At 37.6% G+C, this 15,077-nt stretch overlaps 1 protein-coding gene across 1 annotated transcript in view; it reads left to right on the forward strand.

Moving 5' to 3' along the window:
• LOC124623171 (sodium channel protein para) overlaps positions 1-15,077 on the forward strand; it is an 876,466-nt gene that overhangs the window by 549,248 nt on the left and 312,141 nt on the right. The window contains exon 20 of the mRNA XM_047148975.1: positions 3,808-4,042. Coding sequence (XP_047004931.1) covers positions 3,808-4,042 — 235 coding nt within the window. The remainder of the gene's footprint in view (positions 1-3,807; positions 4,043-15,077) is intronic.

Consider the following 15,077-nt stretch of genomic DNA (forward strand, 5'->3'; position numbering starts at 1 on the left):
TTAAAACGAAACAACATATTCAGATCTGTGCATCTAGGGGTTCTAAACCAGTGATAAGTGTAACACATGGCGAGCAAATAATAAATAGGGTGGACACTTCAAAATTCTTAGTTATCCATATTGATGAGAATTTAAACTGGAAAAAGCACATTTTAGAACTCCTAAAAGAACATAGTTCAGTGACATTTGTACTTAGAATCGTTGCAAATCTTGGGGACCATGTTTAAGAAAGGAAGTCATCATTGCTCGAAAAAGAGTTGGGTGTTCTGATTACTGCTTCACTGTATATTTATTCTGTCATGAGGTTTGTCATAAATAATCCACTGCAGTTCAAAAGGAACAATAATTTAATAATTATCGTACCAGAAGGGAAAATGGCATTCATTACTCCACATTAAAATTGTCTGTAGCAGAAAAAGGGGTGTACAATGCCACAACTAAAATTTTTGATCTTTTACACAATGATATAAAACATCTGACAAACAGCAAAAGTAAAATTTGAAAACAACTAAAACAGTTTATCTGTGACAACTCCTTTTATTCCACAGAAGAATTCCTGTTATTGTAATGTGTAAAAGGTGTGGGTAGGAATTACTAACTCGCATATGTATACTTAAAAGTAATAATTTTAAAAAATTATAAATGTTCAGCATGTGGCCATATTTACAAATTAATTTGCTATATGAATGTAAAAATGACCCTTTACTGTATTCTGCAAATGATCCATAGAACTTGAAACTAACTAACTAATCAAATATGTTTTGTAAGCAGTCTGATTTCCTAGTATCCAGCTAACTAACCACAGGTTGCCACTAGCTTTACCCAAGACTGAGACTGTTTGATCATTCCATTTCACATCCTTACAAATTATTACGTCCAGGTATCTGAGTTGACTGATTCCCATTGTTTCATTGATATTTTATTCATAGATACTTCTCTTCTGTATTGTGTGAAATGCACAGTTTTACAGTTCTGTACAATTAAAACAGGTTCCTGATCCTTGCACCAAATTGAAATCTTATCATGATCTGATTGGATATTTGAACTATTTTTCATTAAAAATGAATGCACTGTCTGCAAAAAGTTGGAGGTTATTATTATTATTGTTTGACAAATCATTAATTTACAACATGAACAGTAAGGATCACATTACAATTTTTAAGCAACATGTTTGATATTACTTCTACTTCTGCCAACAACTGTCTGTCAAAGAGAATGTTATGCATCCTCCTACCAAAAAATCCTCAATCCAGTCACGAAATTTGTTTGATACACCATGTTATTCCACTTTTATTAATAAATGTTGGTGTGATATTATATTATCACATATTGGTATGGTAGTGAGTCCAATGCTTTTCAGAAGTCAATATATGCTGCTTCCACATGATTGCCTTGTTCTGTGGTTATCAGTATGCTATGTGAAAGGTGGAAGTTTGGCTTCACATGATCACTGTTTTTGTAATCCATGCTGGTGGAAGTGGAGAGGGTCATTATGTTACGATTCCTCATTCTGTTTGCAGGATATGTTGTGAAGTTTTACAACAGATTCATGTCAATGATATTAAATGGTGGTTTTGCGAATCCTTTATGCTACTCTTCTTGTAGCCTGTGCTCTCTTCCAACCAGTAAACTATATTTTTGGAGCTAACTCAGCAGAAAATTGTGTATGGAATATGACTGTGATTCCATAGCATTATTTAATTTTACTGGTTTCAGCTGTTTCTCAAAGCCATTGATACTAATATCTACATCACTCATCGTGGCAGGTGTGTGAGAATTAAGCTGGAGTTACTCAATATTGGTTGCACAATAGACTGCAAAAACTTGGATAAAAGTATTCTTACTCCATGTAGATTTTGTATGTGCATGTCTGAAAAGTAAGTATGCTTTTTGAAAAAGAAAAAGCTCATGAAACATTTTTTTCAAACAAAAATTTATTTTTACAAGAAAGAGCATTTCTTAAACTATTTTCTACCCAGTTTTCACCATTGCTTAGATATTTGTCACATTGGGAAACCAACTTTTATATGCATTCTTCATAAAAAGATGCCACCATTGAAGACAGCCACTGCTGAATATTGTTTTTTTGTGTTTTCGAAGACAACCACTGCTGAACATCGTTTTTTGTGTCTTCACCACTATCAAAGTGTCTTCCTCCAAAATCATGCTTCAAGAACAAGATGTAGTCAGAAGATGTGAGATCATCACAAATTGCTTAAGTTTTTTCAAATTGTGCTCCCGTTTAGTTCCAAAATGCTTATAGATGTCCACAAAATGGAGCAACTTAGCAGTGCTTTGACATTTCTTACCTGCCACAGTGATGAGGCAGATAAATTTTAAAAAGAATTGTGACCAGTGATGAAACAAGTGTTTGTAATGTCACTCCAGAATCAAAATAGCAAGCAATGGAGTGGAGGCACTTGTGATACCCAAGAAACAAAAATTGGAAACAACATTGTCAGCACAAAAAAATCATGCAGTTTCTTGTGGGAGAGGCAGGGCATTCTGCGTGTTGAGTTCCTTCCCATATGTGAAACTGTCAGTGTAGCACAATACAGTGAAACACTGAGGAAATGTCAGTACACAATTCAAAACAAAAGAAATGGAATGCTCAGTCAAGGCATGTGTCATCCGAAACTTTATTTAGCAATTCTGTTGGGAACAGTTCAGTCACTCACCATACAGCCCTGATCTCATATCTTCTGTCTACCAATTGTTCTTGAACTTGATGTTTGGCTTTGGAGGAAGGCACTCTGACAGTGATAACAGTGTAAAGAATGGTGCTCAGCAGTGGCTGTCTTCAGTGGCGGCAAACACTGAGTAAAAACACCATACTCACACACTTTGTTCATTCAAAATATCTTACTGTTTAAAGATATTCATTTCTGGCCACTGATTTCTTAAACTACTCAATTTAGGATCCTCTAGAATTTGTATGATTGTGGTCCTAAGTTACAGGATACACCGTATTTTAGCTGCATTACATGAGTAAAGGAATAAAAAATTAAATGATTTTTCACTTTTACTTAAATTTATTGTTTAAATATTTTAAATTCTTTACATTGCACATGACAAAGGAGATCACAGGTTAATTTATATGTAAATTTTGATATAATAGTTAAACTGTTCAGGACTAAGTGTTGTACTGTTGTGGTTCAATACTAATACTCATTGGAAAATAGTGAAATCACATGACTTTTTCATATACATCATTCGTACAGTGCAGATGACATCAGTCCAAGACAAGACTCTCTACTATTAAAGGCCTGTTGATTAAATCTCAATTAAACTGTTGAGCTTTATGCGTAAGTGTTTCACATAATAGGATGTTCTTGAAATTACCAAGTGCACATTGCTGATCTTGCAATTCATATCATTTTATCTCTTTGAGCCATTTTATTCTCATTTATACAGCTATGTAGGCATGCAATCCAATATAATTTTATTAAGATTTTGAGGTATTTATTACAAAAAAAGTAATCAGTAGCAATTTTTCATCCTGAACTAAAAAAGCTGAATTGTAAATGGATACTTACTTTGTGAGTTTAGCATTCTGTTGCTGAACTGAAAAGACATAGTTTATAGTGATAGCATTTGTATGAAAAGAATAGTACCAAAATGTCTCAAAGAAAGAAACTGTGCTTAGTCAGAGACATAATATCTTATACATTTGTGTTCTGTTCCTGACTAACTTTTATAGCATAATGAAAAGTTGATAATTTATGAATCAGCTTTCTATATAATTGGACTATATATTCAATATTTTAGCTTAAATACTACAGCAGCATTTGGATATTCATGTTACAGGTCCTTAATCTTTTCTTGGCGCTGCTACTCAGTAACTTTGGTTCATCAAACTTGTCAGCTCCAACAGCTGACAATGACACCAACAAGATTGCAGAGGCATTTGATCGCATTTCAAGGTTTATCAACTGGATGAAACGTAGTATGCTAAATTTGGCAAAATTGATGAGGGCCAAATTAACTAACCAGATTTCCGATCAGACGCCAGGTGAGGGACCCTCCTCCAGTTGGAAAGAAGGTTTATATCCAATCAGATCGCTTGTCCTTGTGCGTGCGTGTATGTGCAATTTGTTCATTTTATGTTTGAGTAGACATTTTTCATTTTTGCTTTACTTAAGTCACTGTTGAAAAATGCATTTCATTGCCATTGTCAGTAGTTACTGTTGCCTGTTGCTAACAAAAAGTGTTAAACAAGTGGCTGTAACTAGTTAAATGTATTTTTCAGATACATAGTTGCTGTAACGATTTTCTGTTTTTAGCTTCCAATGATTTGAACAAGGGACTTCAAATAGTTTTGAAATAATACATCTTTAATATATACAGTTGCTGCAAATATTTGTTTTATTAGTTACAATGAATGTGTTCACAGCCTGCTTTTACTAGAATGTTATAATGTGACAAAATAAACATAAGTAACATAATCAGACTGGAATAACTATTTTTCTGAGGGTTTTGCTTGCAGCAGATATGTCATTGCATTGAAACTGTACTTTCCTTTTTTTTCCTGCATTATTAACAAACTTATCACAGTAGCCCTTGCTTACTCCATGTGAACTGTTACACATAGAATGGCTTACTTTTAGCAAAGAACCCAGTTGTTGAGTTCTTAAAGTATTTTTGAAGCAGAGGAGTTAATAATCTTTCTGTTCTTGCTTAATGTTTAGCTTCATGGCTTTTGTATTAATGACATGAAAAATGCAGAAGCTGCAATTTGCATAGGGAAAATTTGTGAAGTAACTGTGTCATTTGTGGCAGCACTTGTTGTTTTAAACTGTAATATTGATATTAAAAAGTAAAGCAATTGATCATATAAATATCTATGTAGACACCACATTATTATGGGTTACTTTGAATTAGAAATATGAAACTGAGGTCAGTAATTTTGTAAAAACTGTTTAAAAATTTTCTAAATGTTAGCTAAAGTGTAATTAATTAGAACACTTTATTCATGTCAGTTCTTTTTTACACACACACACACACACCCACTGTAAATTAAATATTGCAATGTGAGATTTGTGTATCCTTGCCATGGGGCAGCAGTCATATCCAAGTGCCCTAGACTGCTATTTCAATCCATTGACCTTTTATTTTGGAAGTGGCATAAATCGATTCTTTTAAAATAACAAGAGATCACATAAAATATTTTTGCACAAAATTAATCACAAAGTATGAGATATCTCTTTTATTCAAAAGGCTTTCTCCTTGAAGGGTCACAAAAAATAGAATTCACAACTGTTCATTGCACCTGACTGAGAGGTAATACATCATACATTATTGCGTTGCTGGTAGTGTATTTGAAAGTGTTGAGCATGAGCCACCAGTGGTACATACCACCTGATGGATGGCTCTAGCATGACCCTCCAGTGGTACATGCTGGCATGAATGTGTTAACTGTATTAGAGTGTGTAACTTAGCTTATTTTGCAAGCATAATATATAGCTACACATGAAGATCTGGATCATGATAAATGTAGACCTCATGACCTTCCCCTCGTGAGACCTCAAAACAAAATAATGAAATAATTAGTCCAGAAAATAGTATCTGTTTCTTGCACAACATCTAGTTCAAGTAATAAAAATGTTAATTATATAAATTAAACATTGGAATGAAGAAGCATTATGATAATATTAGAGTAACCTTTGTTTAAAGAACTCTCTTGCAGCTTGTAGTTACTACGTTATACAAATATGTTGCAATACTACTGGTTTCTTAACATGTATATGCCACCACTGAGAATTGTGTTTGCTCCATGTGGTGTAACTAGGTATTAAAGAATCTTCAAAATGAAACTATAATGAAAAAAACAAAGATGATGTGACTTACCAAACGAAAGCGCTGGCAGGTCGAAAGACACACAAACAAACACAAACATACACACAAAATTCAAGCTTTCGCAACAAACTGTTGCCTCATCAGGAAAGAGGGAAGGAGAGGGAAAGACGAAAGGATGTGGGTTTTAAGGGAGGGGGTAAGGTGTCATTCCAATCCCGGGAGCGGAAAGACTTACCTTAGGGGGAAAAAAGGACGGGTATACACTCGCACACACACACATATCGATCCACACATATACAGACACAAGCAGACATATTTAAAGACAAAAGCTTTGTCTTTAAATATGTCTGCTTGTGTCTGTATATGTGTGGATGGATATGTGAGTGTGTGCAAGTGTATACCCGTCCTTTTTTCCTCCTAAGGTAAGTCTTTCCGCTCCCGGGATTGGAATGACTCCTTACCCTCTCCCTTAAAACCCACATCCTTTCGTCTTTCCCTCTTTCCTGATGAGGCAACAGTTTGTTGCGAAAGCTTGAATTTTGTGTGTATGTTTGTGTTTGTTTGTGTGTCTTTCGACCTGCCAGCGCTTTTGTTTGGTAAGTCACATCATCTTTGTTTGTTGATAAATTTTTCCCACATGGAATGTTTCCCTCCATTATATTGAAACTATAATAAAATAGCTACAGGAAAATGTATACTAATCAGTTGAAAACAAACTTACAGTTGTCTAGAAGTTGATAGAAAAATACATTTAGAAAAAGAGATTCCTTTATTTTACAAAAGAGAGATGTGGGAGTCAGTGACCAACATTTCTTATAGATTAAGTATCATCAAATGAGATAATGCACATTATGTTAATTGTTACTGTAATACAGTATCAGATCTTCCCCTTCTCCTTTGATGTCTTCTGCACACTTCACTGCACATCCCCCTTCACTCCTTTCTGTGACAAATTCCTCTGCCAAAAATTTAATATTTTTAATCTGTTAAACCTTCCTCTGCTACCATTCTTGGACCTTAGACTTAGAGATAAAGCTGTCCTCGACCCAGATTCTGAGTTCAATACCACAGTATTTTACTGTGGAAAATTCTACTAGAGGTTGTAGACCCTTTCCATCCTCTGGCCTTTGAAGTTCTTGCCTAGCCATGTATAGGGATTATACAGTTTGACATTGACTCCAAACCTGGTGCATCTTGGTATTTTTCATACATGCAATCCATTGCCAGAGGTCAAAGAAGCTGAAGGTGCTAAAAAGAATCTACATCTACAAAAGACTGAATCCTTGACTACTAGATTTGATGTTTGGCAATTACCCACTAAGCCACAGACCCACCATACTGAGGATTACCTTAAACCACAAGAGGGGAAGTTGTCTAATGACTATATGCAAAGTATACGTTCTTCCAGTAGTGTAAGCGACAGCCTAGATGATTGTTCCCAGTATGAATCTTTAACTTTGCCACTGAGTATGAATTGTTTTGAAACTTCATGACAAATTAAAAGTGTGTGCTGGACTGGGACTCAAACCTGGAACTTTGTCTTTTGTGGACAGTGCTCAAATTGATGGAATTATTGAGGCACAACTCGCGCTCTACCCTCACAGCTTCTCTTCTGCCAGCATCTCACTCCTGTTTTCTGCACTTCACATGAATACTTCTGGAAACCAGTATCTAGGATGGTACAGGGATGACCACCCAGCATTTGATTTCTGATGAGTAATACCTCTTTTACCATTAATTAGTGATTCATGTTAAAAAGATAAAAACTGGTGAGGAGGTTATGATCTGTCTTTGTTTCTTCCAACCTAGTTTCCAGAATGAGATTTTCACTCTGGAGCGGAGTGTGCACTGATATGAAACTTCCTGGCAGATTAAAACTGTGTGCCGGACCGAGACTCTAACTCGGGACCTTTGCCTTTCACAGGAAAGTGCTCTACCGACTGAGCTACCCAAGCACGACTCACGCCCCGTCCTCACAGCTTTACTTCCGCCATTACCTCACCTCCTACCTTCCAAACTTTGCAGAAGCTCTCCTGTGAACCTTGCAGAACTAGCACTCCTAAAAGAAAGGATATTGTGGAGACATGGCTTAGCCACAGCCTGGGGGATGTTCCCAGAATGAGATTTTCACTGTGCAGCGGAATGTGTGCTGATATTCATGTGTTCAGCAATCTGCTTCAGGACCAATCCATTTCATGAGCAATTCTGGATGCAGCCTCTGGGAACTGTTGTAATATTACCTTGATATTTGTATCTACATGAAGTATTGCATCTTCATGGCTATTGAAGGCCATGTTGAAACACACTGGTAATCTGGATAGTGAGAGACCATTCAGATGCAGCAGTATTGTTTGATGATGTAATTGGTAGTAGTGAGTGCTAAATAGTAATGTCATCTCAGAAACTGCTGTGCTGCTTGTTCTATTATATCTGTGACTGTACTAAAATGAGTAACAGGGGATGTGATCTATAATCAATCTGTATAGATTTTACAGAAATTTCTTTGCAATGTATATAGCACTCATCCCTTCCACTCTATCTGCAAATAATTAGACTACATTTTATTCATTATGTTTGATGTGAATGATTGAGCTCTCTGAACTGTTTTATTTCTTCTTGTGTAGTGCTACCTCAGAATCGTACAAGGGGCGTTTGAAAAGTCCATGCAAAAATAAAAACTACTTACGTGATTGGGTAAACCTTTTTTATATTTCAACATAGTCTCCTTACTTATACACTTTGTCCAATGCTGTTCTAATTTGTTGATCCCTTCCGAATAATAGGAATTGTCCAAATCTCCAAAATAGCTATTACTTGCTGCAATCACCTTCTCATTTGAATAAAATCTTTGTTCCACCAACCGTTTCTTCAAATTGGGGAACAAACAGTAGTCTGTGGGAGCCAAATCTGGAAAATAGGGGGGATGTGAAACAAGTTGGAATCCTATTTCCATTAATTTTGCGACCACAACTGTTGAGGTGTGCTGTTGCATTGTCATGATGGAAAAGGATTTTTTTTTTTTTTTTTTTTTTTTTTTTTTGTCCAATCGCTGGCATTTTTCTTGCAGCTTAGTTTTCAAACAGTCCTATAACAATGAATAATATGCACCTGTAATAGTTTTACCCTTTTCCAAATAGTCAATGAGGATTATCCCTTGCGAATCTCAGAAGATAGTCGCCATAACCTTTCCAGCCGAAGGACTGGTCTTCACCTTTTTTGGTGCAGAGTCTCCCTTGGTAACCCATTGTTTAGATTGATGTTTGGTCTCAGGAGTATAGTAATGTATCCATGTTTCATCCACACTGAGGAAACAATGCTTAAAGTCCTGTGGATTCTTCCTGAACAGCTGCAAACCATCCTTGCAACACTTCACATGGTTCCATTTTTGGTCAAGCATGAGCAATCGTGGAACCCATCTTGCAGATAGCTTTCTCATGTCCAAATGTTTACGCAAAATATTATGTACCTGTTCATTCGAGATGCCCACAGCACTAGCAATCTCATGCACCTTAACTCCTCTGTCATCCATCACCATATCATGGATTTTATCAATGATGTCTGGAGTCGTAACCTCCACAGGGTGTCCAGAGTGTTCAGCATCACTTGTGCCCATATGGCCAATCTGACAATTTTGAAACCACTTATAAACTGTTCTAACTGAAGGTCCAGTCACCGTAATGTTTATCAAGCTTCTCTGTAGTCTCCTGAGGCGTTTTGCCTTTCAGAAAGTAATGTTTAATCACCATACGAAATTCTTCTTCATCCATTTTTTGATAACCACTCGACTTCCTTGATTCACATGAATGCCAAACACAAAGAAATAGACCAGTATGGCTGAAACTTTGTGTGTATTCTTTCCAAAGATGCTACTAACTGAACTTCACCTCGATACATGCCAGTGATGCCATCTCTCGGACTTTGCCCATACTTTTCAAATGTATGTGTAGTGACTACCATTCCCAGTACAAAGTGGGAATACAAGGTACTTGAAGCAATTGTTTTTTTAACTTTTCATACTTCTTGGCACTTACTGTGACATTGCAAACTGAAATTCTTTGCTGCACAATCTATTTGGGGATATCATTATTGTGTTGTTGATAAATTTCAGTTAGTAATTTATTCTGTCAGAAATGACTGTAGCTCTATGTGGTTGCATAGAATCCAAAGGTTTTGCAACACTTGCAGGTCGGCATCCATGTGTCATACACTGTTTCTGTCTAAGATGTGCTGTACATGTTCAGATTGTAGTTGAAAAATATAGTATTTTGCCAGATTGCATGAAAGGTGCAATAAGCTAGGTAAGCTCTTCTCTGATGGACTTGTCATGATTATGCCAGCAAATTAGTTCATGCTTTCATGGGATTTATCTTACAGTTTGTTTGAGATAGTGTTGAAATATTGCTGAAGCACCAGAAATCCCAAACAAGAGTGGAGGTCACTGATATAAAAACCATAGAATGTGTTTATGACCAGCAGTTACTGTGACTAGTCATATAACAGAAGCTGTAAATATGCTCCTGAGAAAGAAGAAGAAGAAGAATAAAAAACAAGATTGGAGTTTAAAGTCTCATTAACAGGCCAGGGTCATTAGAGAAAGAGCACCAACTCTGTTCTGTTGCGCTTGACATGTCTAATTCTGAATACAATTGCCTTCTGACAATTTTAACCGTAACTCTTCAGGTTGAGGTACAGAACGTGTGTCAGCCTGTGACTGTAAATTTACTTTGATCTTAAAATCCTCATAAATGTGATAGGTTCTGTTTTGTTTGTTAATTATGGCCATCATGATGTTTCACTGACAAGAAGAGCTTAGTCACATGGCTCCACTTAACTCAAAATTATTTTCACATGGCTGCACTTAACTCAATATGGTTTAGTTCTCCTTTAACTGCATCTACTAAACAAATCATAGAAACTCCAACTTTTTGTATTAATTAGTTTACAAAAGCATATTTATTCTTTTGCACATATGCTGAATACATTCATTGATGTGTGCTGCTTCATTAATGTCGAAGTATGCCAGACATCTCTATATTCTGTTTCAACTGGGGTGGAAGAAGCCTCTCACATGACGTTTTTGTGTTCTGTGTGACACCAGAGAAGTTTTGCATCACTTTGAAAGTGGGCAACATGAAATATATTTCGGTTCATGAGAGTTGCAGTATCTTCAGTATCTACCTCGCATTTTATTCCATGTCTTTGAACAGCCCTTTACTTTAAGGTTGCAAAAGACTCTAAACTGACAAAAGTCATGGGATAGCAATATGCGCATATAGAGATGCAGTAGTATCACATACACAAGGTGTAGAAGGGCAGTGCATTGGCATCATTGTCATTTGTAACCCATGATTCATGTGAAAAAGTGTCCAATGTGATTATGGCCACATGATAGGAATTAACAGACTATTAATGTAGAATGGTATTTGGAGCTAGATACATGGGGCATTACATTTGAGAAATTGTTAGGGAATTCAGTATTCCAAGATACACAGCGTCAAGAGTGTGCCAAGAATACCAAATTTCAGGTATTACCTCTGACCAGACACAGTGCAATGGCTAGTGGCCTTCACTTAATGACTGAGAGCAGCAGCATTTGTGTATAGTTATCAGTGCTAACAGGCAAGCAACACTGTGTGAAATAACCACAGAAATCAAATTGTGATGTATGACGACTGTTTCTGTTAGGACAGTACATGAAATTTGGCGTTAGTAGGTTATGGTAGCAGATGACTAAAGCGAGTACCTTTGCGAACAGCACAACATTGCCTGCAGTTCCTCTCCTGGATTCCTGGACATATCGATTGGACCCTAGATGAATGGGAAACCGTGACCTGATCAGATGAGCCATGAATTCAGTTGGTCAAAGCTGATGGTAGGGTTCAAGTGTATCACAGACTGCATGAAGCCATGGACTCAAGTTGTCATCAAGACACTGTGCAAGCTAGTTGTGGCTCCATAATGGCATGGGCTGTGTTTGCATGGAATGAACCAATCAGTGACTGGAAATGGTTATGTTTGATCGTTTGGAGACCATTTGCAGCCATTCATGGACTTCACATTTCCAAACAACAATGGAATTTTTATGGATGCCATTGTGCCATGTTACCAGGCCACATTTCTGCTCATTAGTTTGTAGAACATTCTGGACAGTTCAAGCGAATGATTTGGCCACCAGTATCACCCGACATGAATCGCATCAAACGTTAATGGGACACAATCGAGATGTCAGTTTGTGCACAAAATCCTGCACCAGCAACACTTTCACAATTGCGTACAGCTATAGAGGCAGCAGGGCTCAATATTTCTGCAGAGAATTTCCAGTGACTTGTTCAGTTGGTACCATGTCGAGCTGCTGCAGTGCACGGGGCAAAAGGAGGTCTGACATGATATTATGAGGTGCCCCATGATTTTTGTCACCTCAGTGTAGAGTGCAATTTTTGAAATATGTTTAGTACTATTGGTACTGGCTTATAAGAAATGCAAGCTGCTTCTAAGGCATTTGTCTTCAAGACAGCCTTACTTTCAATACTGTCATTTGCATCTCTCGAATGTAACAAAGTAAACTTATCTAAAATGATTTTGAAAGTGATTTGAAACATGGGACATGCTGAGGCAGGCCTAGCGAGTTTTTAATCTCTTGTTGAAGTTGAATTTTAATGGCTTTTCGTGGGAAATATGTTTCATTTCTGCTGTGTAATCAGCTTCATGTTCTACAACTTGATCCAGTGATTGATTTGGCAGCTTCTTTGCCTCTTTTCACACTGCCTTGGCAATGGCCTGTTGAATGATCTTGTCTGTATCATTTGCTACACCTTGGTATTCTGCATACAGATTTGCAATTTTGTTGAGGCCTTGTAACTTGCACCCACTGCATTAAGGTTGATAACTTTGCCGGCCGGAGTGGCCGAGCAGTTCTAGGCGCTACAGTTTGGATCCGCGCGACCGCTACGGTCACAGGTCCGAATCCTGCCTCGGGCATGGATGTGTGTGATGTCCTTAGGTTAGTTAGGTTTAAGTAGTTCTAACTTCTAGGGGACTGATGACCTTAGCAGTTAAGTCCCATAGTGCTCAGAGCCATTTGATAACTTTTCCCAGTCTTCTGAAAAACATAACACAAGACCCCTACATGGAAAGTTTGCTTAAAGTACTGAGAAAGTTTTTAATCTCTGACAATGCAGTAATCAAACAATGGAAAATCCAGGATGGAATGTAACAATCTTATGAAAAAGGATAATTGCTACTCATTATATAACGGAGATGCTGAGTCACAGACAGGCACCACAAAAGGACTGTCAGAAAGTGAGCTTTCAGCTGACAAGGCATTCATCGAAAATAGACAAAACACACACACACACACACACAACTCATACAACACATGACCACAGTCTTTGGCTGCTGAAGTCAGACTGCAGTCTGTCAGAAAAACTGCAGTCTGTCAGAAAGTGATCTTTCGGCCTACAAGACCTGCAGACTGCAGTCTGGCTTCAGCAGCCAGAGACTGTGGTGACGTGTGTGTGTGTGTGTGTGTGTGTGTGTGTGTGTGTGTGTGTGTTATCTAGTTTTGATGAAGGCCTCATTGGCTGAAAGCTCTTTTACTGGAAGTCTTTTTGTTGTGCTTACCTGTGACTCAGCGTCTCTGTTATATGGCGAGTAGCAACTATCCTCATCATAATAGTGCAGTAATGAAAAGTTTGCAAGGGGTAAGAAGTTTATCTCACTTATTTATATTTTTAAATACTAGCAACCTGCCCCATCTTTGCAAGTGTAGCACCAATTATCTACAACTGTACAACTTCTATGACATAGCAGTAATTTTGGTATAGGCCAGTCTGTGTACTTATGATTAAAATTCAGAGAATTGAATATCATCACATTCATATAACTTAAAAGATTTAAGCAGCGCACACGAAGAAAGTTCCCAGCAGGCACAGGTGTTATCTGTTCCATATTTAAGTGGCGTTTGTAGTGACATCTTGTGGCAATGATGGCAGCAAACGTTGTGGTCACAGCTTAATATATGATACGTCCTGTGCAACAGGTCATATAGGAAGTCAGCCGTAACACATGGCCTCCTGATAGCACTAGCTTGTGCCTTGTTACCTGATATTCTTGGCTGTGGTGTCCAAATTTCTCCTGCTGCTTTCTTGAATTCTGAAAAAAAAGGTAGTCCTGATTTATAATCCATTTGAGTGACTGTAGATGAGATGGGAATCTTCTGTGTTGGCATTTGTGTTGAGTTTTCCATCTTTTCCAAATGCTGTTGATCCTTCTGCTTCATCAGCTTCGTAGACAGGGTGATGATTAATTTTTTGTACGTTCCACGCATAATATCCTTCACAGCTCACTATGATGCGAAATGCATCAGCAGCTTTAAAAATAAGATACCTCTTCTCTGTGAAAACATGGCTACAAGTTGGCCATTTTCATAACTTTCTTTTTAAAGTCTTAATCCACAACACAGTTTGATATGTAGCCCAGCCACATACATAATATGCTATCTGTTCAGAAATTCATCTACAGAGTGGAAGGGTTTGTCAAGCAGTAATATTTTGAATCATTTTTAAAACTTTCATTATACACCAAGACCTTTAACTCACAGAGAGGCAGTCAGATATTTCCGTGGCTGCATACTTTTTTCTCCTTTTGCTCAAAAGTAAAGTTAATTTGTAGATAGTGAAGGCTGTTTTTGTTCCTAGTCTTATAAAAGGAGCATTCAAAACTGATTGGCACTACAATTTCTTGTGTTCACAGGAACCATTTACTGAACAAATTCTGACAGCTTCCATATTTGCTTAGCAAACAATTTTTTCGAAGCATACCAGAACCACTTGTGAACAACTGCATGAAGTGGTAGCAAACTTTTTACCCCACATGGCCTCTTTCATTCCTTCAAATAGGCACCAGATTGAGCAAATATGGAAGCTGTGGCAGCACAGCAAACCCTAGTCCACACATTGTGGCAATGGTGTGGTGACTGGCATGTGACCATACATTGTCATGTTGGAGAAAAATGCCACAGATCATTTCCTGTGATGGTGTTGTTGACTGCAGCGGCAGAGTTGGTGCAGTGAACTGCAGTGCTAATTATTGTTGAGTGTTATATTGGGAGGGAGCCAGTCCACCAGCAATATCCTTTTCTGACCTGAGAACACAGTCTCCATTTGTTTCTGTACAACATTTTTGGCTGGTTGGTCGGTTTGGGGGGGGGGGGGGGGTTAAGGGACCATACTGCAAAGGTCATCAGTCCCTTTTTCCACGACCATGAAGTACCCACAAGGGAT

The sequence above is a fragment of the Schistocerca americana genome, chromosome 7 (assembly GCF_021461395.2).
Source record: "Schistocerca americana isolate TAMUIC-IGC-003095 chromosome 7, iqSchAmer2.1, whole genome shotgun sequence".
NCBI lineage: Eukaryota > Metazoa > Arthropoda > Insecta > Orthoptera > Acrididae > Schistocerca > Schistocerca americana.